At 33.1% G+C, this 26,700-nt stretch overlaps 1 protein-coding gene across 1 annotated transcript; it reads right to left on the bottom strand.

Annotated features, from left to right (window-relative positions):
- LOC105336726 (GRIP1-associated protein 1) lies at nucleotides 1-26,700 on the bottom strand. The gene is made up of 26 exons (XM_034450739.2): nucleotides 26,599-26,700; nucleotides 26,362-26,428; nucleotides 25,006-25,067; nucleotides 24,860-24,886; nucleotides 22,438-22,545; nucleotides 20,268-20,424; nucleotides 19,813-19,878; nucleotides 19,526-19,596; nucleotides 19,334-19,413; nucleotides 19,180-19,227; nucleotides 18,837-18,936; nucleotides 17,359-17,436; nucleotides 16,679-16,813; nucleotides 16,140-16,235; nucleotides 15,334-15,480; nucleotides 14,757-14,870; nucleotides 14,181-14,324; nucleotides 13,730-13,804; nucleotides 13,270-13,326; nucleotides 12,858-12,963; nucleotides 12,571-12,622; nucleotides 12,148-12,214; nucleotides 11,750-11,860; nucleotides 10,878-10,971; nucleotides 9,466-9,617; nucleotides 1-2,268 (listed from the first exon to the last, which is right to left on the bottom strand). The coding sequence occupies exons 1-26, from the start codon at nucleotides 26,638-26,640 to the stop codon at nucleotides 2,176-2,178; spliced, it is 2,349 nt and encodes a 782-aa protein (XP_034306630.2). The 5' UTR covers nucleotides 26,641-26,700; the 3' UTR covers nucleotides 1-2,175.

The raw sequence follows: 26,700 nt of genomic DNA, 5'->3' as shown, positions 1-26,700 counted from the left end.
TAATCTCAATATTTATTGTTTTCATTCAAACTTAAAATATACAGAACATCAAAAGAGTATTTTTCAATACTATGCAGAATTCATTAAAATATTTATAAACATACAAACCAAAAACTAAAACTCTCTCTCTCTCTCTCTCTCTCTCTCTCTCTCTCTCTCTCTCTCTCTCTCTCTCTCTTAAATAGGAATGATAATAGCATGAATAAATATTAAAATTACGAATTTGCATTTTTTCCGAATACTTTCTGAATAGAAAATGCCCTTGGCTCCTTTTTACGACCTTTTAATTAAAACTTATCACTAGATAAATAAGCTTATTTACGGTTTTAAAACTGACAAAACTGAGTTTGAAGGTTAACTCAAAGATTAGAGCTGACATGAATTCATAAATACGCATTATTTCCTTTTTTATCTCCGACTACCGCCATATTAGTTGTCGATTTCTATTGTTCTGCCCATCGCTAAACAACCCCTTTCAAAGACCGAGAGCGTTATTCATGCTTCACCGCATTCAGGTATTTCATACACCCGAACACAATACCTTGGACGAAAAGACGTTCAGAAACGCGTCTTGAACAAAAATGATATAACAACCACTACACTGGCAAGGAATATCCAATGAACGACAAAACAAGACTGACTGAAATCCAGGCACATATAATTCAAAAAATCCTCGATAATTGTAGACCGTTTTCCTGTGTATGTTATGACATCGCACTAAGGAAACCACATTGTGGCAGATCGAGCAATGTCGCATGGATTTTAGAAACGGGACGTTTTTGTATAAACCGATGGAAACGATGCTAAGTTGTTACTTTCTTGGATTTATTATCATTTAGCTACTGTGTTGGATGTAGTGCCGCCGGGGTTTTCAAAAATATGCAGCCGCTATGCACTCTCTATGAACGACGCACGTGTTCGATGTGCATGCGAAGTACCGGTAAGACAGCACTATCTGTGCAAAAGTATACGGGTACCTTAGAAATTCTCTCTACAAATACATGTAAATATATATTGAGTTTTATTGATTGTTGTTTCCTTCATTCTTTATTACAAACAATTTTACTACAATGTGTAGTTCATGCATTTAGAAGGCCGTGCAACCTGAATGCCTCGATCGAAAAACAACCGACCGTAACATTCTCAACCGGTTTACATACCCCAGTGGCAGTAGCGGAGCGATCGAAACTAATATGGTGACCAAATGCTTTTATGAATTCATGTCAGCTTTAAGCATTTTATATCTTCGAGATGAATCAAACGCAGTATTCTATAATGAGAGAAGAATACAACAAACATCTGAAATATAATCACCGCCTTAAACAATTTAATTAAAATTTAATTATTTTATTTAATGTACTAATTAAATATTCATAAATATGTTTATGGATATCTCGTCAGATGTGTTAAAATATTGTAATACAGCAAAGCTGTTTCTCAAAATCTTTGAAATATTATTACTATTGTGGATACGATGTGTACAAACTTTAAGGTTTCATTTGACTGATTGCATAATGTAAAAGTTCATTTTAAAGTATGCCGAAAATTGAATGTGTCTAACCTTCCTTGACTGGGATTCAATATAAGATAAACAACTGAAAGTTTTCTATTAAAAGTCAACCCATATACCATTTGTAAGCTGAAGACAAAAAAATGTTAAAGAAAGTATTTATGCCTAGTTTACGAACGACAAGCCAATGGAAGACAAAGTGAGGATAACAAAGAATTAAACAAAGAGTCTCTTTATGAACTCTGCTGAACATATTTCCATACTGAAAGTATAACAGTACAAGAGTGCATCGCTACAACCTGTAACCGTCGATGGTATTCCGTACGGTTTGTATAGTTTACGATTATGACCGTGGTTCATGGTTGTTTTATAGGATAACAAGTCAGAAATCTTCAACACTAGCATCAATAGCAAAACGAAAATTCCTGACCTGCAACCCATAAATATTCCCCAACATAGTTTGGGAAATAGTACATATTTTATCACCAATTGTTGGCTTTTTTATTCCCATTGCAAAGCATACCACAGATTCTTACCACTTTTAACTTGCTCGCTTGTTATACATGGTAAGAGCACTATTTTCATATTCTTACTGTCTCAAAGCCTTTTTTCTCTCTTGCACACAAGTTCACAAACATATCTATTGCACTTAGTGATGAAAAGGGTCACGACCCCGTTGCACTAGCACCAGATTCGTCCTTTGACGTCGGTTGTATTTTACTCAGGCGTACAACCTCTTGAGACATCATCTCCAAATTCTACAAATAAACGTTAAACAAACTTATGTCAATATTTTCATTTAATTTACCACACTACCCTTACATTCCCAAAATGACCTTAACACATAAAGGACAAATGATCTTGAATTGAGCAGCACTGTATAAACTTTGTCATTTGTATTCTACATTAAACTTCAAAGTATTACACATGCACATGCAATCTACAGCAATGACAGGAGCAACTATAGCACAAGAAGCAAACAGACGATTGTTAAGGCTACATTTCGAAAAGTCGTAGGGTTATACGTCATTATTTCTACGGTAACATAGCTGCACGAATTATTCTCAGAAGAGTATACGCACATATAAATAAATTCAATTCTTACTATCTCAATTCTTACAAAGAAATATTGCACTATAATTCTGTATTTAACAAATCGGAATGAAAACAAAAATGAATATACTGGGGTTCTAGCAATTTAATTATTCATATTCCTTATCCAATGAGAGCCTCTTAAAGTATGCCTGTTTCACACCGTAATGTAGGTCTGCACGAATCACAAAGAAAAACTGACCTACAGACTACAATTGGACATAAAATAAGTTACCAACCAAGACAATCTGCGGAGGCTAAAAGGGTTTAACGGCTAGAGCCGATTACGCCGTACCGGGCGTTGAATCTGTAAGCAACATCAGTTAATTGGTATTCTCGCCTTTCTCCGTAAACGGAGGTGTTGCTTCAAAATGCAACGGGACAGCTGTAAGTTGATTAATGTAATTGATTTAGTCTCTTCTGCCCAATTTTGCCACCATTGACGGCCGGTCAGCAATGTTCGATATAGCCATCATCAGTGTTATCCGCCGTGAATCACAATTGGTGAGGGCTTTTCAAAGTTCAAGCGGATACTTTATTACGGCATAAAAAAAATCTTCAGCTTGTTGCTCTATTTATAGCACTGCCAATATCCAGCAAGAACTAGGTAAAGTGATCTTTTTTATCCGATTGTAAGGCCATGGGCTTTTTGGTGATACATTACATACAGAATTTTTCAAAAAAAAAAAATTGAATATAGTTTGGTATACAAATACATTCAATACCAAACTTTTTTCGAAAAAGAATATCCAACAGCCGAGAAAATGACTAAGAAACGAACAAGTACATCCCATGATCTCCAATTTCATCAAGAACTTTTTTTCTCTAGTCGGGAAAACGCAAAAACCAAAAGAAAAAGATCAAGACAAGTTGGTGAGTTTATGTTTAATAAAAAGAGAGCGTGCTATATCTATGGAACTAAGCTGTGAATTAAGAGACCGTTAAGTGAAGCGACATCCATTTTTCTCGGGGCTAACACTGATGAAAGTGTCACTCTCCCGACAGCAAATTTAATCAAACTATTTTTGGGCTCTCTCTCTAAAATGCCGCATTTCCAAATCGAAATCAGCATCGTCTTCAAACTCTGACGTGTCTTTTTTTATTGTTTCCAGTATCAATTGATTTCCAAAAAGGGTCTTCATCACGAAGGGGCTTAACCAACATCAGAATGCAATAAGGCAGTTCATTTATCCAGCAAGTTTGAAGTTTGCGTCTATGATGGAATACTTAATAAACTGAAACAAATACGTCAACCATGATGCATTTGAGAGAAAAAAATAATGGTTGAAGAAAAATTGTCATTTGGAGACAAAATAAGTGAGGTAAAAATCGATGCAAACCCAATGCCGAGAAAACGTATAATATTTTATTCGTTAAGCTTTAATTAAGCTTGGTATCCTTTTTTTCAAATAAAATCTATTCTCAGATATCGAAAAAATACGCTTCACGTACTTAAATTTAAAAATCGATGCCCCAACTCCACGTAGAGATCTGAATTTCAAAGACAAATAATCCTATTAGTAGTAACACACACCAAATAAAAAAAATAAAAAAAATCAAAATTGAGTATGCAATAGATACGGGAGAGTGAGAATCATGCTACGCTAAAACCATATTGAGGTGTTTAGCAATTAAGACAGGCGCCGACGATGACAACACGGGAGTTTGTACCATACGATAAAGAGAATGTTGACACTAAAGAGAGGAGGAAAAGGTATTATAAGGGGAAACTAATTTAAAAGGAAAACAAAACTAATATGCTGTAAATGTGTTTGCCAGTGTCAAAAGGTAAAAAATTCAATTGTGTGTGCATCATGGCTTCATTCATGCTTTGTCAACACCGAAACGGTCTTATGGTATTGTTAGCATAAGTAGAACATTACGTTGTATGGTGTTTTTGATGATGAAAAACCTTACGATATTCTGACCGGTACCTTTTCTTTCTTGCTAAATTTTACAATAATTTTTTTTTCTAAATTTAAAAGAAATCTCAAATCATGAACATATGCGGGATAACTCTTATTGGAACAATCATAGAAACCATCAAAATGTGTGTGCACTTTAAAGTGTTACAAAACTGAGGTTTTACAAGATAAATCGAGTCATTAAACAAGTAAAGATAAAATCATTTGGAAAAGGCCAGAAGTACGATAATAAATGTATGAAGTAATAACATGTCAAAAGGAGGCGAATATGTATTGGATAGAAGAATAATGACGTCATTGATTTCTTTGTTTGGTCTACGACTTATACAGATGCTGTCTTTGCTTTACACACCAATCATTTTTACAAGTAGCTATGCACTGCAACATAAATGATAGGTTCCTGAATTTTTTTTCCACTTGCAAAGAAACTGGAACATTCCAAAGCACCTCCTAAATAACTGCAAGAGCTCGCCTCCTCCATTGCAGCAAGGGAGTCGAGGGAATCGTAATGTAAGTGAAATAGTACCCACTAAAAACCTCCACTGATTAAGAGGCGTCTGAATAGTTCATATTCCATTGCCTATTCAATCAGACAGCTTTTGAAGCATTGATTTTTTATGGATTTCTATTCGTTGTCGACCTTGCGCTCTCCTACCTCCTACAGTCCGAGATCACACAGAGAGAAGAGATTTATCTCAACTCGCAGTATCTGATAGGTCTTAATGAACATAAGTGTACCGCAGTCGACCAAGTAAGTAAGACGACAACGCGGATTGGTGACTTGGTTAACCATTCCCGATAGTAGCTTCCGATCCATGACCACAAAGCAAGAAAAGCCCTATATGCTTCAGAGAGGTCGATTTATCACTTTAATGAAGTCGTGTCGGACTTGGAAAGAATAGCGCCTTAGCAGACTCCTGCAATATGACATTATTAATCATTCTACCAGCAGCTAATCAGAAATGTCGTTACAAACGTCTGTCACATAAGTCTTCTCTCAGGATGTTCGAAAGGAAACTCGAGAAGAGAGATTAAAACTTCCATTTCTAAACATTGCATAACACTTCATCAATCTATGTTTAGAGTATTCTCCGTGGAACCTAAATGAATTAGTTTCTGTACGGAATTCGATAAAGGATGCAACTATCTTGCACTTCGTAATAGTGACATAACGAGAAATAACGGGAAAAACTGTTTTTCCGGTTCTTCTATTTTTGACATCTATTTTTTTTTACAGGAAAAAAGCAAATTTTGTCTCGTCTGTTGGTCTGTTCAGCATAACATGTGACCGTAATTTGTGCACCATCTTATGTCATATTCTTGTTTCACTTGACAAAACTGTTTAGAAGCCATGGGACACGAAACATTTTAGGTGGTTTTTATCGCTGTAGAAGTTCAGGAACAATTTTGATGGTAAAGAGATTTCGAGTTTAAAGAAATATTATGCTAGTATCTCCATACATTTGAAAACATTATGTATTTCTGTCAAAATTCTTTACACTGGCTTTTAACACTTTAAATATTCGAAAAAATCTTTCAAACATTCATCGATTTTCTTGATTATTTTTCGATTTCGACCAGAACAATCATAGGCCTTATAATACATGTATCGTGGTTTCATCCATTTTTGATTGTCTATTTTCGTGAATTTCGTTGAAGAAATAAGTTAAATTCCTATCAGAATTTGTAAAACTTATGACTGTTCTCTTGAAATTATTGTTACCTCTTGTTAAATCAATAATTAAAATAAAAAATGTAAGTTTTAAAAAATATTTTTAAAAAATCTAAATCTATATTTCAAAATCAAGAATTATATAAAAATGTCTTCTTTTTTTTACCCCATACAATGGACAGCCAAACATTAACTCAAAAATTATTTGGCGGTTAGTACACGTACTAACAAATCGTACGCAATAAACACGTGATCAATTTTCGTCGTTATGCAATTGTTCGGATGCTTCAGTGCACCCTATCCGAACGATTGCATTTCGTTGTAAAGATCTTGAAAGAGGAAGGTGCCATTTCCTCGTAAGTGCCGATTTACATTAAAACTTTATTTCGTTTTCCATTCTTAATCGTTGTACTTTTGGAGTAATTAGGTCAGGTTTTGAGCTGCGATCGTTTTTCATATCAACGTACGGTACGATGTTCCCAGAAACCAATTTTCAGAAAAATAGTACGTCCTACATTCTATTCTGCATGAGTGACGTCATTTTTATCGTCTTTGTAATTCAAAGAGGCAATGCATTCTCTGCAATCATCTTCTATAATCGTTAACCGTGATACAAACTTATTCATTGCGCCCTGTTAGTTTCTTCATTAAATCTTATCTTTTAAAAGATGGGACAAAGAGGGGATTAATGACGCATTCTTTCAATCACATTTTACATGTATCACTTGTTTGTTATAGAGCGGTATTTTGGTCCTTATCATCTTGCACAGGCGCTTAAAATAGCAAAATACCCAAAAGAAAATAACTAATAAATTGGAAAAAGAAAGAGGTGATAATATCTACAGCTTTTCTTAGTCCCTTGTTCATCAAAAATGTACATGCAAGAACATTCTTGTGAATCTCTACGTACATACTTTCTAAACAAATTAGCTAATATTTTTTTTGGAGAACAAAATAAAATAATTTACTTTTTTGTACCATTTTCCTCCTCCAATTACATGACAGATAACTCCGTAATGTGCTCAGGGACATTGTTTGGCTTTGCCATAACGCTCAATTTCAAAGAACTTGGTCATGCAATTGCGGAACATTTTTCGCTATTTAGGAAACGAACAGAAATAATTGATTTCCCGGTCCCGTTTCGGGTTCTTTGTAGTATTTGCTGAACACGCTACATGTTATCCAAAGATAAGACACTTAACATCATCACAATATAAACGAAGTTAAATTCTTTTTTTAAAAAAATGTCTGAGTGGTTGACCGCGGCCTGGGTTTTGCAAGACCAGCACGTTCGCATCCAAGAACCTTTCATCAGAGACAAATATAGAAAATCGTAGAAAAAAAAGAAAGCCAAATTTAGAACTAATCATGATATGAGGCATTTGTTGCTTATCAGCCTGCAGTATGTACCATTTGGATATTGAGCGGTTCCAACAAATTATAGCATTTACTCTCGGGCCATTAAGTAATTAGTAGAATTGTTACGTCATGCACTTATGTGAACCACGTCATCAAATATTGGTGCTATGTAAAAAAAAATGCATTTTATCTGGAAAATTTGTGATTCGCAATCACTAACAAAAATAATGTGTCTATGCTATATTAATCTTCGTTTTTGAAATCGACAGGCGTCGACTCATTTCAATGCACGATTGTTTTTTTAAGATGTCTCAGAAAACGAAAATCAACAGGTAGGGTGAGTGTCATAACACATTTCGAGTAAAACAGGCTAAACAATTCCTCTGTAATGTTCCAGATATTTTTTGGTCAAGTGGCATATCTTAATCAAGATTAAACTTTCATCAAGGCTACCTTTTTATCGATTTTTTAAAAGAATATTGCTTACGAAAAACGACGGGAGTCCTTGGTATATAGAAAATACTAGAAAGACAGTCTGTAAACGTGACAGAGACGACCAAACGCGCAAGTCTATAGAGCAAACGTAAGGATTCAATTTTTTTTTTTTAAATTCAAACCCTAAAAAGGGAACCTATATCTATTCTGCGTACTTTTACATAAACATTATCGAAAACCGGCAGCTATAAAATAGATCTTAGGGAGTCTAAATAAAGGCACATGACAGGGAGTTGTTTAAGATTGGCAGACGGCCGCAACAATGTGCTTCCGCCGTAAGCTCCGGTCGTTTCCGGACACAATTAGCAGTGATAGTCATAACGGGAAGCTTTAAAGGTCTTAAGGATGCTGTCTGACTGACAGATAAGATTCTCACCGCTGATGGATGAATTTGACCAAAGTATCACGTGCGTCGGTCGCCTGCTATCGATTCCCGCGCTTTTTACATTAGAGAATTCGACTTCTGCAATGAAGCATTTCTCATTACCAAAATCCACTTATGAACTTCCCACAACAGCAATTTCTTCTCTGTTCCAAGAATTCTGGACTCTAGCAAACGTTCCGTGATTTGGGGAAATGTTTTCATGGCAGGAAACTTTTGGACAGCTAGAATGTGATTCTAACAAGGGCTCCAGAATTATCAATTGATGATCGCTGAACGAACCATTTACTCCTCTGATGATGTTATACACTTATTTCTTGGTCCCAATCCTGACATGCATGCTTTATAATTTATTGAAATGTACCCTCCATTTAACAACAGCAAAAACAGAGAAAATGCGTTATGATGCCTCACTGAGAGTAGTGCATATACTTATTCACCTCTCAATATGTTACAGATCCTAATTAATATTGAATTCTTTCAAACAATATTTTTTCCAATTCTTATTGTTGTGAAACAGTACAAAAAATTTAATACTAGTTTTCATAACTCAGTCATACTGTGATCACTTCACACATATTAGCCAATGAAAGCAATTGCGTTCTATTTACAACTTACTGTATGAAAATGAAATAGTAAATATTTAAGTTGACAAATATCATTAAAATGAAAGTGCGTTAAAATGACCGATTAATAAACTAGAGAGGGAATAATCTGTACCAATAAACAAATGCACATTTTCAATGGATGTACTTTACGTGCACACTGAAAACTTGATCTGATTTTCATGAATTATAAAGCAGAGCAGGTAAATACGAAAATTGGGCTATTTCATAGCCAAATATCTTGAAAGGAAACTTAAATTTCTCTAAGAGAATTCTCCAAACATGTTGGATAAAAAAAAATCATAAAGAGGAAACAGAAAGAGAGAAAAAAAGAGAGAGAGAGAGAAAGAGATTTTGAAATATAACAATTGCACTTGTATCAAAAGAAATTGTGCGCGATTGTAAATCTTGGATAACAACCTTACCTCTTGTAGATGCATATTTTTGGTAAGTGTCTCTTCCAGGACATTCTGCAGTTTTCGATTCATCTCCTTCAGATTTTGATCGTCATGTTTGTTCACTAGGTCTATCACTTTTTTAAGAGTTAATTTGTCTTCCTGCACTGGTTGTTTGGTTTCTAGAATACAAAATAACAAATTGCAGCATGTCAGGTTTAAAGTGGCTTTTCAGGGTTTTTTCCCATTCATCAGAGAAAAAAAACTTCACAAACAGCTTATGGTGGTGTGCTTTGGGTTCTTTTTCTAAATGCCTTTTATCTCTATATAATTATCTTTACCAAAGAAAATTTATGTTCTTTTAATTTTCATATATTTCAATATTTGATTTTTCATAGTGATTTTTTCTTCATTTAATCAATTGATATAATTCAAATAATGTTGCTAACTGACTATGTCATCATTACGTCAAAAGAAATTTTCAGACGTCTAGTATTATTTTTCATTATTTCATATCGTGATTTTGTTATTTCTTTGTTTTGTTTTTTTTAAATTTCTTTGTTTTCATCAACTGTCACTAACTGACAGTCATAGATAACGTAAATATATCACATCAATTACTATATTAAATCTCCAGTAAAACAAAAAAAGATAGAAAGAAAAGAAAGTAATATAGAAAACTGAATCCTACATAATCTGTACAAGTCTTTGACAAATGGAGGCTGACAGAAATTCAGTGTGATTGATCCCAAGAAAATCCACACTGGATCTCTCACAGTGTCAAAGGAATCCCCAGGTTCTGTGACATTAACACCAATTTAGACATTTGGCTTTGGACGTAATAAAAGCCTACAAGTTATAAAGCCTCGGAATTCTTTACCATCTTTATCCTCAGAACAGTACAAAGGCTCTAGGAAACTGCATGAAGGACATTACAAAAGATGACTTAACTTCCCCAAGAGGTCAACATTTTCTTTTTATCAAGTAAAGAATTGTAGGAAACTTCATATTTCGAAGCATATATAATTTATATATTTATGTTGGTATATAAATACTAGCTTAAAACCAACACTTTGCATTTAGATTCTGTGGAATCATTAATATTTGCTCCATATCCATGAATTAACATTCCCAATAAATTATCATAAGTAATGAAATACGGTCTTTATTTATGATAACACACTAAATTAAGGCCCCCCAATAAAAGAATGACATATGGTAAACCAGATTTTATACACATCATTGTTTTTCAGGAACAGTTGATGATTGATTACATTAATCCATGACCAATAATTTTTATGAGCAAGTATTTATATCTTAATTTCACTATATACAATAGATGACTTGAAATGATAGAAATTGCAATCAAAGTTTACTCATATATCTTGCAGATATTTACTGCAAGCATACTACGTGTATACATATTTTACAGTATTCTGTACCTCTCCTTTGCTCCATGACGTAGTGTTGAATGATCTGACTCTTCTGTATCAAATCGTCGGCCATTGCTGCAGTGCTGTTCTCTAGATGCCTCACCTAATGCCATGCAAGCAAAACTCAACAGTAGCTCAATCTACACCAGTTTTTCTCTTTAGTAAATAAGTTACTGTAAACCAACTTTTATTCGCAACAACATTTTTTCACGATTAACTGGATACAAACTGTTTTGCGACGACTAATTTTCGCGAGTAAGCCTTATACAGACCTGTTTTGTTATTACAAACACATGACAAGGGCTGATTCACGGCGAGAAATATTCGCGACGACGAGGCTTTTGTGTACTTCGCGAAAATTTCTCACTCACGAATAAAAGTTGGTCTACAGTATAATGTTTAAAAACTTTCTGAATGAGTTGATAGTTGAAACACTAGAGGTAACTTATCTAGGGCCTTTGTCTAATCAGAGTTTTATCTTTTAAATAATTTGACCAAATATATTGTATGAATGTTTGACTTTGAGACAACCAAAAATGAAATGATGTCGATGTCAATCTTAAAAGTTCTGAATACTGTTATAGAACATGTTAACCTGATATTCGGAATTTATTAATTTCTTTAATTTCTTTGCCAATATTCATCAACAAAATCTATTCTCAAACAATGCATAGTTATATGCTAAAATGCAGTCTTATACAAAGAAGTTAAATCCCTATGAAACCATTTCAGACCACAAATTAGTGAAATTTTCTATCCCCCGTGAAAATTTCAGCTTTTATTGTATTTAACATTGACACCCTTCTCTCCACCTTTCAACGCTCCCACTTTTTCATCCCTCCCAGTTTTTCATCCCTCCCACTTTTTTCTCTCCCACAAACCTTTTCCTCCAGATACCACTTCTCCTGCTGAATGTCTGTCAGCCTGGCCAATAACTCGCTGTGTTCCTGGTCCAGCTCCGTGGCATCCGCTCCAAAAGACTTGTCAGGGCTCTAACAGGGAATAAAAGACTCTCAAGTTAAAAGCTTTCATCTTCTGCCTTTTAGGGAAAAATTTGTCATTGACATCAAGTCAAACATACATGTACATCTGGGAAAATCCTTAAAAAGATGACTGTAAATGCTTGATGAAAGTATCAGTTATGTGAGGTAAAAAAAAAAATCAAATTATCGGACATTTAAAATGAATCACTTAAAGAGGTAGTAAAGTGTAGCTTAATACATGTTTCTTGTTCTATGTAGAGCAACACGTTATTATATGCAAAGTCAAACTGTCAAACCTGTGGCGAGCTCAAGATACTGTTGTCCCTGACATTGCTGTTGGCAGCACTCCATGAGGAGAGAGAGCTAATGGAGGAAAAAAAACCACAACAACATGTTTTATTCCAATATTTCCAGAACATTCCAATCTTTTCAATATAGCATACCATTTTTAGTGCAAAGAGAAAAAAAATATGGTCCAATATGGTTGATTTGATCTTCAATCTTTTTCAGTTTTCGAAAGTGTTTCTGTCCTTAACCACTGACTGACCTTGAGGATTATCCAACTCTAAATTGCATAGTTTAAATGCATCTTTTCAAAATTATTGATTAATTCAAAAAATTACAATGATATCTTTCACCAAACCAAGAGTTGAGTGTCAGATCATGTCATATAAATATGAATATGAGTACAACACAGAGTACAACAATATTATACAGACCTTCTGTCCAGAGATTCATTGCCATCGTTTCCAGCCAATAAATCCTCAACACCTAGTAATGAAATAAACATTACAATAAAACATATTTTTGGATCTACATACACAAAGATATTTAAGAGAAAGTTTAATCAAATTGCCTTGTATTTAGTAATGGTGCAAATACAGATTTTTTATGGTACAAATAACAAATGAATCATTATGGTCATTTGGGTATGAAATATCTTTGGGTACAAAATGGTCATAGTACCAAATGACTATAGTTTGACATTGAAATCCTCTTGACCTACTTTTGGTACATGTATTGCGGCTGTCTGACAGTACTTCCTGAAGGCGATCCTGTAATTTCTCTGCTCTCCGTCTTTCTGAAACTAGCTGTCTCTTCAGATCTTTCATCTAGTTTGAAAAAAAAATTCATATCAATATCAATAAATAAAACATATCAATTAAAATTTTATGTCATCAACTTTAAAACTTGTTTGTAAAATGGAGGATTGGTAAAAATTAAGATTGATTAATATCTAAAGCATTTTTTAACAAACATCTCATTTATGGGAACACTAACCCATCCTTTTTTGTAAAAAAATGTTCATTATTTAAATTTGTGAACAGATGGGTCTTTTAATACATGTAGCAGCCCATATCTTAATGTTTAAACATATTCATTTAATTAATGACAAACACTAAAAAACAATGGCTGACCATAGTCTGTCCCTTCTTCTCATGTAACTTTTTATCTTCCGTACCATCTTTGATTTCCTGCAAAGATTATATGACATTGGAGCATTTAATTTATTTTAGATACTTATTCTGCATCAGTCTAAAACTATCTAAGAAATCAGACAGTTTGGGGCATGTGACAATTACACATAATTATTATATATAACTTGCATGAACCTAAAAAACTGTTTGCTGCTAAAGCAACTTTAATAACAAATATTCTTTTTTAATATTTTGTAATCGATTCATACATTGTGTATATGTTTCAAAATATCATTCCTCTATTTACTCATATACAATTTTTTTTAAAGTAAAGTTGATTTTACCATACAAATCCAACTCCTGTGAGATTCAAATACACAAGTTCCCTTTTATAGAGAAATAAAAGAATGAGGAGTTATCTTTCTTTCTAGATGGACAATTAACCTTAAACACTCAGTACCTGCTTAAGTTTTGAGACTTCTCCTTGACTTGCAGCTAGTTCCTGTCTGAGAGATTCTTCAATATCACAGCACTCCTGATTAAAAAGAAAATGAACACATGTACATGAAATTTCTGTGTAATAGACTACTAAGTCATTATTTATAAAAGTAATACTCAAGTAGTTATCAAAAAATCTTTTATCTGATATTTAGCTTGTTAATATTAATGCACCAATTTTCATTCAAATTTTCAAGTTGATGCATTTTGTTTACCATAAAAACCATTTGACTACAAAATCTACATGTATTATACATGTATGGCTGAACTCATCAATCCCTCATTTACTAAGTTTATTACCAACATACATGGTGCATGTATCTATTATATACTTTCATATGAACAAGACACTATAGCTAGAGCCCTGGGTATTTTTTCTAAGATTCTAAATAATACATATAAATAAAACTTACCTGAATTTTGGCTTTATGTTCATTTGACATTTCTTGCATTTTTTTAGAATGCTCCACAGTAAGTTTTTCGACCATCTCCTCATGGTCTTGTTTCAGTTGTTCTATTTTCTTCTCATTCTCTGACAAGTGATTTTGTAAAGACTCCTGCGAGTTAGAGAAAACATTTCGATAAATATGCATTGCTCAATTTTTGCAAATTTCACAATTCTAAGCTAGGATTTTCTTAACAAATCATAAATAAATCGAAGACTTCATCCATTTTTCATGCAGTAAATTCATGAAATAACATTCCGATGAACCTGAGGAAAAAATCAGAATCCAGGAAATCTGACCACAAATGCATATACAATGTACATGTTTCCATGTAGTATGCTACCAATGTGAACTCTGTATATTCTAGATTCATTCAAATTCGAGGGTGCCAATTTTTAATAATTTCCAATTTCTTAAACATTCATGAAGACATAATTCAAAGGGATTTTTTCCATTTATAATGAATTAAGTCTCTATTTCATACTCCTATGAGGGATGTTAACTTGTTGCCCTTATGAGAGTTATTGATTTTACAGTATGTACCTCGGTCTCCTTGAGGCGGCGCTCCAGCCAGGACTTGGCCTCCTCCAGAGACAACTTGTCTTTCTTCACCTCCTCCAGTTCCCGCTTGATTTTATCAAGCTCTGTATTTCTAGTCTGTAAGGAGATAAATATCGCTTGATACCCACATAACATACTAATGTGATGCAAACATTGCAGCCATGAAGTTAAAACAAATTAACAATTTTTTTTACACACGTTTGTTGTACCCATATCTCTTCTTCAGCAATTTACTGGTAACCATTATGATTAAAACAATTCAAATTTCATTTTCAACAGCAGAATTGGTGATAAACATTGTACATCACAATAAAGTTTCTGTACACAAAGTTTTTTTGCTTCTCTTTTATTTCATCTTTTTTAAAAACACCCTTTACATATTATTACTTAAAAGAGAACTGGACTAAATAAAACAAATGAATGTATTAAAAGACAAACATCGGTAAAAACCAGATTAGGAAGAAAAGGTAAAATATGTCATTGGATGACATAAACAAAAGGTAGATTTATCCCTGTCTTATGAATGATGCATTTTTTCAATAAACTTGAGTTATCTGACCTTTTCACTCTCTGCAGCTTCTCGGAGAGCCTGAACGTGAGCTTGGCTCTCTTCCTGTAGGAGGCGGAGCTTCTCCTGATAGCCTGCATTATCTCTCTGATACGTGTTAGCCAGCTCATCCAACATCGTCTTCCTCTTCTCTGCCACCTAGCCAAGGAAAAAATTTATTTTTGTTAAATAAAAAAAAAATTAGACTTTAAATCTAATGCGGCAGGCAGGTATATTTTTATTTTATTTTCAGGTCAAGATTTTCAAAGGGAATTCTGTAACTCCATTTTCAAAATTTAAACTTAAAATTTTAAAAATTGAGTTATTTCCCTTTTCAATACAGCAATGCAAATAATCAATGAGGAGGCATTAAATTGACCTGATGTAGCTCTGCAATAGTACCTAAACACTAGGTTTTTTGGCCGTATGGACCCTTGACCAACTGTAGGTTTCTAGCAAGATGCTAAAGAATTTGAATTCAATGATCATTGAATCTACCATGCAATGTACTTGCATATTAGGCTTCTTGATTGGAAAGAAACATCTAACAAACTTAACATTGTCAAATTGTTTTTTTGGTTTTTTTTTTTTTGGGGGGGGGGGGGGGGGTCATGACTCCATTTGTAGGGACCATGCCTAACAGTTAAACGATCAAAAGTGGAATCACCATGACAAAACACACGTCATTGAGATATGTATTAAACATAAAAGCAATGTCAAAACATATCTTTCTAAATATAATTATTTTGAAATAAATAAAATTCTATTTTTATTGAATCAGTTTGATACTTGTCACTTATTTTTACTACAGTACTTACTTTGTTGATTTCCTGCCATTCTTCTATCCTCTTGTCTCGTTCTTTTTGTAAGGCCAGGAGTTGGTCTGAGGTTTCTTGTTGAGCGGTTTTACTTGCCTGTAAAAGTGCAGACAGAACTATCAGATCACACTCTCTGATAATGATGACAATAATAATACATGGCATCACAAACACAGTACATATTAAGAAAATTGAGCTGTAAACTCAACATTCTACAAGTCACTCAAAGATTCTCCGTTAATTTTTGATATATGCAAGTTAAAATAAATATGGAAATTTCATCACAACTCTTCACACACACAAAGAAACTTTCTCTATCTTTAGACCCTATAATGTTTTTGTTCTCTCTTGCCTTATCTCTCTATACTGCCCCTCTTATCTCTCTATACTGCCCCTCTTTTCTTTCTTGGCCAATATACATTTGTTTAACATCTTTCTTTTTTCCAGGCCACTTTCTTTTCTATCTCTCTTGGCCCCAAAACAATTATAAATAATTCTCTCTCTCTCTCTCTCTCTCTCTCTCTCTCTCTCTCTCTGACCTGTAGCTGCACTGAGAGGTCATCCCTGGCCTGGGTCAGACCCAGCACCTGCCCCTGGAGCTGCTGTATCTGCTGCTGTAGTCTGTCTGTCTGTTCCTTCACATGCTGACTCTCCACAATGTTAGCTGCACTCACCTGTCCACACAAAATTTAAATTATACTCACCAGTACTAGAGTACAGTACAATGGTATTCTGTGTTTCATTAATATTTGTTGACACAAATTTTTGTGGTTTCAGTGAAATTTTCAGTTTCAAGATATGGCCATTTATCAAATCAATACAGTAAGTTTTTAGATTTTGAATACTAGTATTTAATATCAAGGATCAACTCAACAATGAAATCCATGAATATTGGTATACAACAAATATTGATGAAACCACAGTATTCAAGTTACATACCATGTACATATCCAAGTAGAAATCCGCGCATTTTATAAATAATTGGTATGATAAATAATCAAAGGTACAGTCGAATATACAAAATATTCATCATCAGATATACATTAAAGGAAAATGCAAATTGATTTACATGCAACCTAACACCATTTAAAGTTGCGCTAAGATAATTATCAATCTTTACACTAATGAATTTGCAAACACACCCAAAAAATGAGTGAGAAAGACATAAAAGGTAAGATTTTTTTTAAAAAGAGGTGAGACCACCTATTCTTGTGCAGACCTGTTGCTGTAGAGAGGCAATGGTCTGTTCTGATTGAGTTCTCTGTTTACCCACTTCCTCTTCTAGCTCCACCATGGACTGAAATCATTACAGGAAATACTATTAATCTACCAATGTCCATCCACCAAAAAAAACTGTAAATGCCTAATTAAATGCATAATGAATTAATATCCAATACCCATGTTAAATTTAAAGAAGAACATCTTGCAGATTTTTAAAACCTTGCTTTTATTTTTCACTGACGGGTGTGAACTTCATGAAACTATCCAAGAATGGTAAAAAAAAAACCCCCATTCATGATTTAAGATTCTCATTTGATGCAAACTGCAGAATTACTGAATGAAGTACTTGCCAACAATAAGGGTGAACATTATTATAATTTGTGTTGATAATTTTGCTCTTGACTTTTCTCTAGTCTTTGCTGTAATTTACATATTTGTTCTGAACAGTACATACTTATTCTAATGTTATAGACTGAGATGATTTATACGCGGGTAGGTTAAGGCAACTCATAGTTTAATGACCGTCAAAATTATGATCAATTTAAAAAATGTTTATTTTTATGAAAACAGCGCTGGATATTAATACCAAGTGAAAGAGTTCACCAAGATATTATTTTCTACTTCGGAATCGACTCAATCTTTGAAGCTGCCGTGCCATGGTATCACGTGACAGTTAAAAATAGATCACTTTTTTACCTTAACAAAAAATCAAAAAGTGTAACACTACCCCGAAGTTCATTTGTATGTTTTCTACAATAATTCGATTGGAAATTAGTTCATGTTTATTAGTATTACTGCTAGAATCCTATTGTACATCGCATAAAATAAATATTGTAAATATTTATCGGAAACCCTCTCAACTTCTAAAATGTCATTGAAAATACTACGTATTTTCGTTTAAAACAACAAAGCACAGGATTCTAGCAGCACTTTTCATGTAGTTTAGGTCATATACCGTTGATATTTACCAAAATCATTTTTCCTAATATCCAGGGTAGTGTTACACTTTTGCCATTTTTTGTACACACTGACAGAGGAAAGACTGGTCAAGCCATATAAATGTCGATCCGCTTACCTTATAACACTCGCTGATTAAACAAAATATCCATGCCTGTATTATCCTGATTATATTCGAACTGACACTCATCTAAATCTTAGGTATCTGTATTAAATAAGTCTTATTTCGGCATTGTTTACACTGCATTCCGATAATTTGTCTCCCGACATGATCTTCTCTTTTAAACATGCTTGTGACGTCATCAATGATAATTATACGTAATAGAGAGAAATCGAAGATATATTCAGTTAGAAGAGTTTCTAGTGATATTTTATGTCTGTAATTTTTATAATATAAACCAGAGATAAAGTTAAAATCGACATGTTTCTGAGTAAAATATGACATCATGCTGCTTATTGTGACGTCATATCGATCAGAGGAATTTGATCGCTGTGAGTTGCCTTATCATACCCGCGTACCTTTTTACTCTTTTCTAATTCCTGCTGGAGTTTATTTATCTGTTCGGTATAGTATTTTTGGTCCCTGTCTCTTGCACCTTGGAGATCTTCCAATTTCTTACTGTAAATTAAATACGAAATCATCCAGTGTAAATGTAAAAGAAAAATCAATTCTAAATCAGGAATAGTAAAGTTATATACCATGTCTTAAAAACATCAAACTTTATTCCTTTTATTTATTTATGTGTATTCTCTTCACTATGAGTTCACTGGAGACAGCTTTTTTAATAGATATAATAAAAGTTAATTATATTAACATCATGATGTAAGTTTAAAATTATTTTCTTACTGAAATTTATTTTACCTATACTCAGTGAATACACCCTCTTTTTCAGCATGTAGTTGCAAGTAACTGAAAATATACAAAACAAAATCAAAATCAAATTTCCCTTTTAAATATCATATAAAAAGTTCATGCATGTCATTTTCTGTAAAATTTTACAAAATTTTAGAGTTACCTCTCTTGCTTTTTCTTCAGTTTGTCTGCACTTTTTTCAACCTCTTCCTCTAAGCCCTGGATTTTTTCTTTCAAGGATTTCTACAAGACAAACCATTTCTTTATACAAAAAGTTAGAGAACTAGCTTCTAAATTTATCTGTAAATTTTATTCAAAGATTACATCTTGCAAGACTTTTAATAATAGTAACTACCTCCATGGTAGAGAGTTGTTCCTGTAATAACTTATTCTCCTCTTTCTCTGTGGCCAGACTCAGACTTAACTCTACCAAATAAAAAAAAAATAATAAATCTGAAACAGTATTCCACTCTACTGGCATTCACTAAACACGCACATGAGCCTAAAATTTTCTAAATTCAATTTTTCATTTATAATAACATAACAAAAGCAGCTCAAAGAAATTACTCATTAAAGACAAAATCATATCCATGAATAGAGTAATCAGACTGTATATTTAATATTTGATAGCAAAGCTTATACCATTAACATCTGGGGCTCCATCAGTAGTATCCTTTGCTTCATCACCCTCCCCCTTCTCCCCGGATTCTGTTGGAGTAAAATGTGCATGTATTTACAGTATTTTAAAATATTGTGATTAAATTACATTAATGCAAACATTAATGCAAAAAAAACCCACATCATCTTAGATTTGTTGCAAGTTGTATTTGAACAATTTTATTTCGTAAATTTACAAAATAGTTTTATAACTATGGTTTTTAATTTGTCTTTTGTTGTAGATCTACATGTACATGATTGTATCTACGTTGTTTATTTCAAAAAAAATAACGAAAAAGGCAAAAGGAGATTAAATTACATGTACAATATGATTTACAATTTCCTTCAAATGTGTTTTTTAATTAATTTATTCTAATACTCAATACAATATATTTTTGTTTTGCTGCTAAATTTTGTAATTTGTTATCAAATATGTATACCTGAACATTTTTTCTGCAGGGCTGCATTTTCAGCCTGTAGCCGCCTGATCTGACCCTCAAGCTCTGCCCGGTCATTTTGTTTCCCAGAATCCTCTAAGGGTCTATTCTCTTTTAGAGCTGTGATTTCTTTCTCGTAATTCTCATTGGCTGAAATAACCTGAAAAAATAAATATCATAAAGTTCCATTACACCATATTTTAAGAGCTGCCAAGTAAATAACCATAACGCAAAGAAGCATTTATCTTTTTTTAAAGTATCAAATTTGCAAAATTGTCAACTTGAAGATCTCAGTCTTTTTGTCAATTCTTTTAATCAATTTATAATATAGTGCAAATTAAAGCTAATCTGTATTTCTCGTAATTATTCATATGTTATCTTTTTTAAGTAAAAAACATCACAAAAGCAAAACTTCAATAATAGCTTAAAGAGGATATTGCAATGTGGAATCTCTCTCTCTCTCTCTCTCTCTCTCTCTCTCTCTCTCTCTCTCTCTCTCTCTCTCTCTCTCTCTGGACCCTAGTTGTGGTAAGCACTGCCACTGAATGCAGCACTGATACCTATGAGTCAATCAAAACACCGGGTCAGCCACCAAGACTGAGAAACAACAAAGTCTCAAATACTCAGCCACATGAATCATAAAAGTGAAGTAGGATACACTAAGACCTAAACAACATCCTGAGTCTGCCGCTGAAGTGGGATTTCTATTTTGGTCACCAACTTTCATTCCTAATGTTTTTAGGCAAGCTAGAATGAGTTTATTTAAATATACATAACATAAATCATATTCCATTTTCCCTGGTCTTATTTGATGAATTTGGATGTTAAAAGCAATATTACATCTACATGCAAGAATGAAAAGTACTACACTTTGCAGCAATTGAAAGCAATGAAAAGAATTTAAGATCATGTATAATTTTCTTTTTTCTTCCCATGTTTGTTGACATGTTGAGAGTGGTGTCAAATACAATACTAGTAAAATAGTGCATGTATTATGCACAATAGCCATATTAAACTTAACCTTTCAAAAGCTTAAATACTTATATAACACATTCGAACTGCTGTTTATTATTTACATTTCAGTTCCCTGTTAAAGTACAATGATGTGTACTTTACTTTTATGACTTCATTTACACATGCAAAAACATGGGTCTTTAAAAAACATGTGAGAATACTGTATACTTATCTTCATTACCACAGCAAAAACATCATCATGTAATATATGTATTGAATACATGTATTACATGATGATGTTTTTCCTGTGGTAATGAAGATCAGTAAATGTTGTGTAAATGTATTTGCATGTAACTTGGAATGGGTTTCCATGTATTAACATGTAACATAATTACAGACATAAGCCTCAACAGATTCGCTGTGAACCAATAGATAAGGGACTATATAATTTTCAAAATAACACTTGAACAAATAGTCTATACTGCTATACTGTTTCTGGATGTTCAGTAAAAATCTCGAACACCTAGTTTATTTCCTGTGGAGAGCTCCAATCTTATAAAATTAGATTCTTCACGCTCTTGTACTTGATATGTCGCTGTTTTAATTAGATTGTGGAAAGCTCCTGCACGTTCACTACCAATCTTTGAAGACCAAAATCACTTACTTTGTAAGTTCATCAACAACCCAGTGAACCTGGTTCACGTACTGTTGAGAGAACTTGAATGTTTATGAATAACACCTCAATCATTTACTGTGGAGAGTTTCTGCATGTTCATCAACAACAATCTTAAACACCCCATTCGTTTACTGTGGAGAGTTTCTGTATGTTCAACAACAACAACCCCTGAACACGGATAGCACGTTCATCAAATGAATAATCATGAACACCTGGTTCACTTACCGTTGAGAGCTCCTGCATGTTCATCAATAACCTTGTACACCTAGTTCACTTACGGTTGAGAGCTCCTGCATGTTCATCAATAACTACGAACACCTAGTTCACTTAAGGTTGAGAGCTCCTGCATGTTCATCAATAACTACGAACACCTAGTTCACTTAAGGTTGAGAGCTCCTGCATGTTCATCAATAACTACGAACACCTAGTTCACTTAAGGTTGAGAGCTTCTGCATGTTCATCAATAACCTTGTACACCTACTTCACTTATGGTTGAGAGCTCCTGCATGTTCATCAATAACCATGAACACCTAGTTCACTTACAGTTGAGAGCTCCTGCATGAGGGTCTGGTTCTGGAGCCTGAACTCCTCCTCCTGACTGTGGAGTTTCCTCTGAAGCTGGTCATTCTCCTGGATCAGTAACTCGACTTCCTGGTGAAAAAATGTAATCAATTAATTTTATTTTCATAGAACCCTTTCAAAATTTTCTTTTATTAATAAGAAGAATGCCATAAGATTGATTGATAAACCATTGTTCAACCTTGAGCTCTTTATGAACATCCATGATGTAAATAAGCCCTTTAACAAAATGTTAAGCAATCTCCCTTTTTTAAAACATAGCACATGTATATAAATCAGCCGTTTTACAAAATTTTACACAACCTCACTTTTCAACAGATTACTATACAATATCATTAATCATAGCACTAGAAGCCAAGCATCTTTATTATGTTTTAAAATAAAGGTAAATTGGAGCAATTTTTTAAAAATATTAACATAATTTACACATTCTGAATTTAATAACTAAGCTATACAAGTATATATGAATAAAAGATGCATGAGAAACCTCATTATATAACAAATCCTGTTATAATTGTATGCTGTAAACCAGCTTTTTTTGGCATGCGAAAAATTTTCGAAAGGTTTGCAAGGGCAACATCGTCATGAATACTATTTCTTGCGATGTTGTAACAGCAAGGCTAAGGATTGATTATAACTAGAACTGTCCTAATGGGACTAATACCCCCGCTAGGCTAATTTCAAATGGGACAAATAATTGAATTGAATAAGAAAGGTTTGGAACACATACAAAAAAAAATTTCTAGAATTGTAAAAAAAAAAAAAAGTTAGTTAACAAAGAAAAATTAAAATCAAAATTGTCAGAATTTCACTGTAAATACATATCTATAACAGTAATACATTTACAAATGTATTTATTTGATGATATATTTTTTTAATTTAATTGATTTAAAGAAAAACCAACAAAATGACAATAACCCCTCCCTTTGCAGTGAATAGAAATACTGGTAGCCAAGCAATGCTCTTCTGTTGATAAAACTTTCAATATCTTTCTAAGTAGAGTCTTGACAGATGCAATTAGTTGTTTCAAATTTTCCTCACTTTCTCCTATGGCACAATGGAACTCCATATCAGAAAATTGATCCCATAGGACTATGATTTTCTTTGATGATCTTGTTAAATTTAATAAAATCCCAAAACATTACCATAATTACCATACTATGTAAAAATATGTAAGAAAGAAAATTTAATATTACAAACAATTTTAAAATTGCCAAAACACTACAATCATATCAGTAATTTTGAATTTCATTTAAATTAATGCCCAATAGGGTCACTTCATCAATTTACTTGACAAATGAATTTAAACAACCTCTAAAAATAGTTTAACTTCTTTATTAATAATTATATTATTTATTTCCTTATTATGATAGACCTTTTGGTTTACATGAAACAGTTTTAAAATAGCCCCAAAACCATCACCAATTTTACAGATTATCAATTTCCCCTAAACACATGCTCCATCTGAACCATGGCTCAGATAATGGCTCCCTTGGGACAAATGAATTCAGCCACACTTAAATTGTCTTTGATGTTCTTATTAGCTCCTAAGAATTTATCATTGACAAACAAAAACTTTGCATTGTCAGTTGATAGAATACTTATAAAAAATAATTTTTTTTTATTAATTAAGACATAAAGACAAAAAACTCCATCTGGATGTATTTATATAAATATATTTTAGAGTGTTTTCTATTAATTAATTAATAAAATCTGTAAGGATTACCTCCCATACTTTTCAACATTAGTGTACAATATATAGAATAAGGAATATGAAAACTGTCATAAAATCATTAAATCTTGTCTGATCTTAAAAAAAATTGCAGGTGCACATCTTCAGATGGTGTTCAACATATGTACAAATTTTCAAACTGTTCCATGCAGTAATAAAAAATTCTATAGGGGGGACAAAGTTGCGTCTACAGACAGACGGACAGACGGACAGACAGACAGACGGACAGACGGACGGACAGACAGACGGACAGGGTGAAACCAATATACCCCCCTAAACTTCGTTTGCGGGGGTATAAAAACTAGTTTTTGTGAACCAGTTTATCCCAAGTAAATCACAAAATGAACTTGTCATGAATAAAAGTTTACAGTTACTGTATTTAAATGACATGGTATCTGAATACTGTAAAGGCAGAAATATTCGTTGAGAAATTAATTTCGTTGTAAATTTTCAACTCGAGTATCAATGAATACAAAGAGACGAAATTAAATGCCAACAAAATTTCATTTGGTTTAAAAACAAGGAAATTTTAACCCAACGAAAATATGTGCTCCTACAGTATATTCAAAACCAGTGTAAGTGATTTAACTTTAAAAGTGTGCTTATATCAGCAATTCAGAGAGATATGTGCATCATCACTTCATATATACATACTTTGGCTTTCTTGCTTTTCTGAATAGCCTGCAACAAATAAAAAAGATTCAGTAATTGAAAAATCATTTTATAATGTTCTGATTTGTTCATTAATTGAAAAAATTTGACTTATCATGCACATAAAACATATAATTCTCAAATCAGACCTTGTTTGCTTTCTGTAACTCTTTGTCCAAGGTTTCAGTCCTTTCTCTCAATACTTGGTTCTCTATATGAATATAAGACATGAACAAAAATGATACATCCAATTTAATGTATGTTTATATACATGAAGGTAAAATTTTATTATATATAAATCCTCAAATGGAAACTGGACATGTGCTATTCATTGTGAAGGTATCAGGTTCATTCACACTAATGTACCTTTTCCCAGAGTTTGTTCTGCCCATGATAGATACTGATTTTCTTAAGGGATGAAAAATAACTTGTTAGATAATAGATCTCTGACTATCCAAGTTTTGTATAATGTGAGGTCATTTGAATACTGTAGACGTACTTTTGTCCGCGTGGTATTAATTTACGCTATGAACGCGGGCACAAATTTTCAGCGGAATTTTTCCCCAGTGTACTTAAAGTGCATTTTGGAATGAAATTTTGAAATTGCATTACATGAATAAGGATAATCGGAAGTTACTACATTATATAACACTTGCATATACGTGTACCCAATGTTTATCGTTTTTATCTATGCAAACTGTCAAACAAATTTGTATTGAGAATTCACATAATAAATAATTTAATCTCCTAAAGATTTGAATTTTCTGTAAATTTACTTGCATAAAATTTAAACTTCTCCCAGCTTGAGATAACGGCACGTGTCTGACGACAAATAGCCCCAAGCGGGTATGTCTTTCAATGACCCAATTAACTACCCGCTAAGACCCGTGTTTTTACTGCAATTTTTAGATTCCTTTGTGCTCTGACTTTTAATTGATAAAACTGATCAACTCATAATTTAAACGACATGTGAACCCATAAATTGATAGTTAATTAAAGATGTGGTGTTTCACAAGACGATTTAAGCGAGCGTCGTAACATTTTAACGGCTAACTAATGACTACCGATCAGTGCACATCTGATAATCACTGTTCACTGTGAACCATCCTTACAATTTAAGTCCAAAGTTGGACAAATTCTAGGTAATAAAAATCGCTCAGAACTAAATTTAATAATTATTATTCAAATAATTTTTTTTCATTCAAAGAATCAGCGTAAATTTTTACCCTGCGGATTAAATTGATATTGTGATTCCGCGGAATTATGACCCCGTGGAAAAAAATACGTCTACAGTATTTGATGCATGTTGTTTCAGATGGGAGTGAAAAGGCCCTGGCCTTGATTTTTAAAGCAAGTAACGTCGAAGAGGAATTTTTCCAAAAGTTTGTTTTGAATGTATAAACTTTAATACTGTAATGATAGTTGTGTCTTCTGTACATGTAGGCTAGTTTACTCAAGCAGTCAAAAACTAGATTTAAAAAAACTAAGATTTTATATAAACATACCTCTTTCTTGCTTTTTACATTGTCCATCAAGTTCATAATTAGTTGTTCTTAGCTCCAACAACTGAATCTGTGAAGAAAATCAAATTTGACAGTTGGAGGAAATTCGAGTAAAATCTCTATACCCTTCAGCTACACACAAACACCAAAGGCACGCCAACCAATGTTGTGCGGACGATTACATAACCTTCGTTTATGCTATTCAATATATAGATATAGCAAAATATTTTGAAATTATACCTGCATTCGATGAAATTCATCTTCGGAAAGGGAGGAAGACATTGTTTTTCTTACATCCTTTGACCTTATTAATAAAAACCGAAAAATCCGAAAGAAATTGTT

This window comes from Magallana gigas, chromosome 4 (genome assembly GCF_963853765.1).
Source record: "Magallana gigas chromosome 4, xbMagGiga1.1, whole genome shotgun sequence".
Lineage (NCBI taxonomy): Eukaryota > Metazoa > Mollusca > Bivalvia > Ostreida > Ostreidae > Magallana > Magallana gigas.
This window is presented reverse-complemented; position numbering and strand designations above follow the sequence as displayed.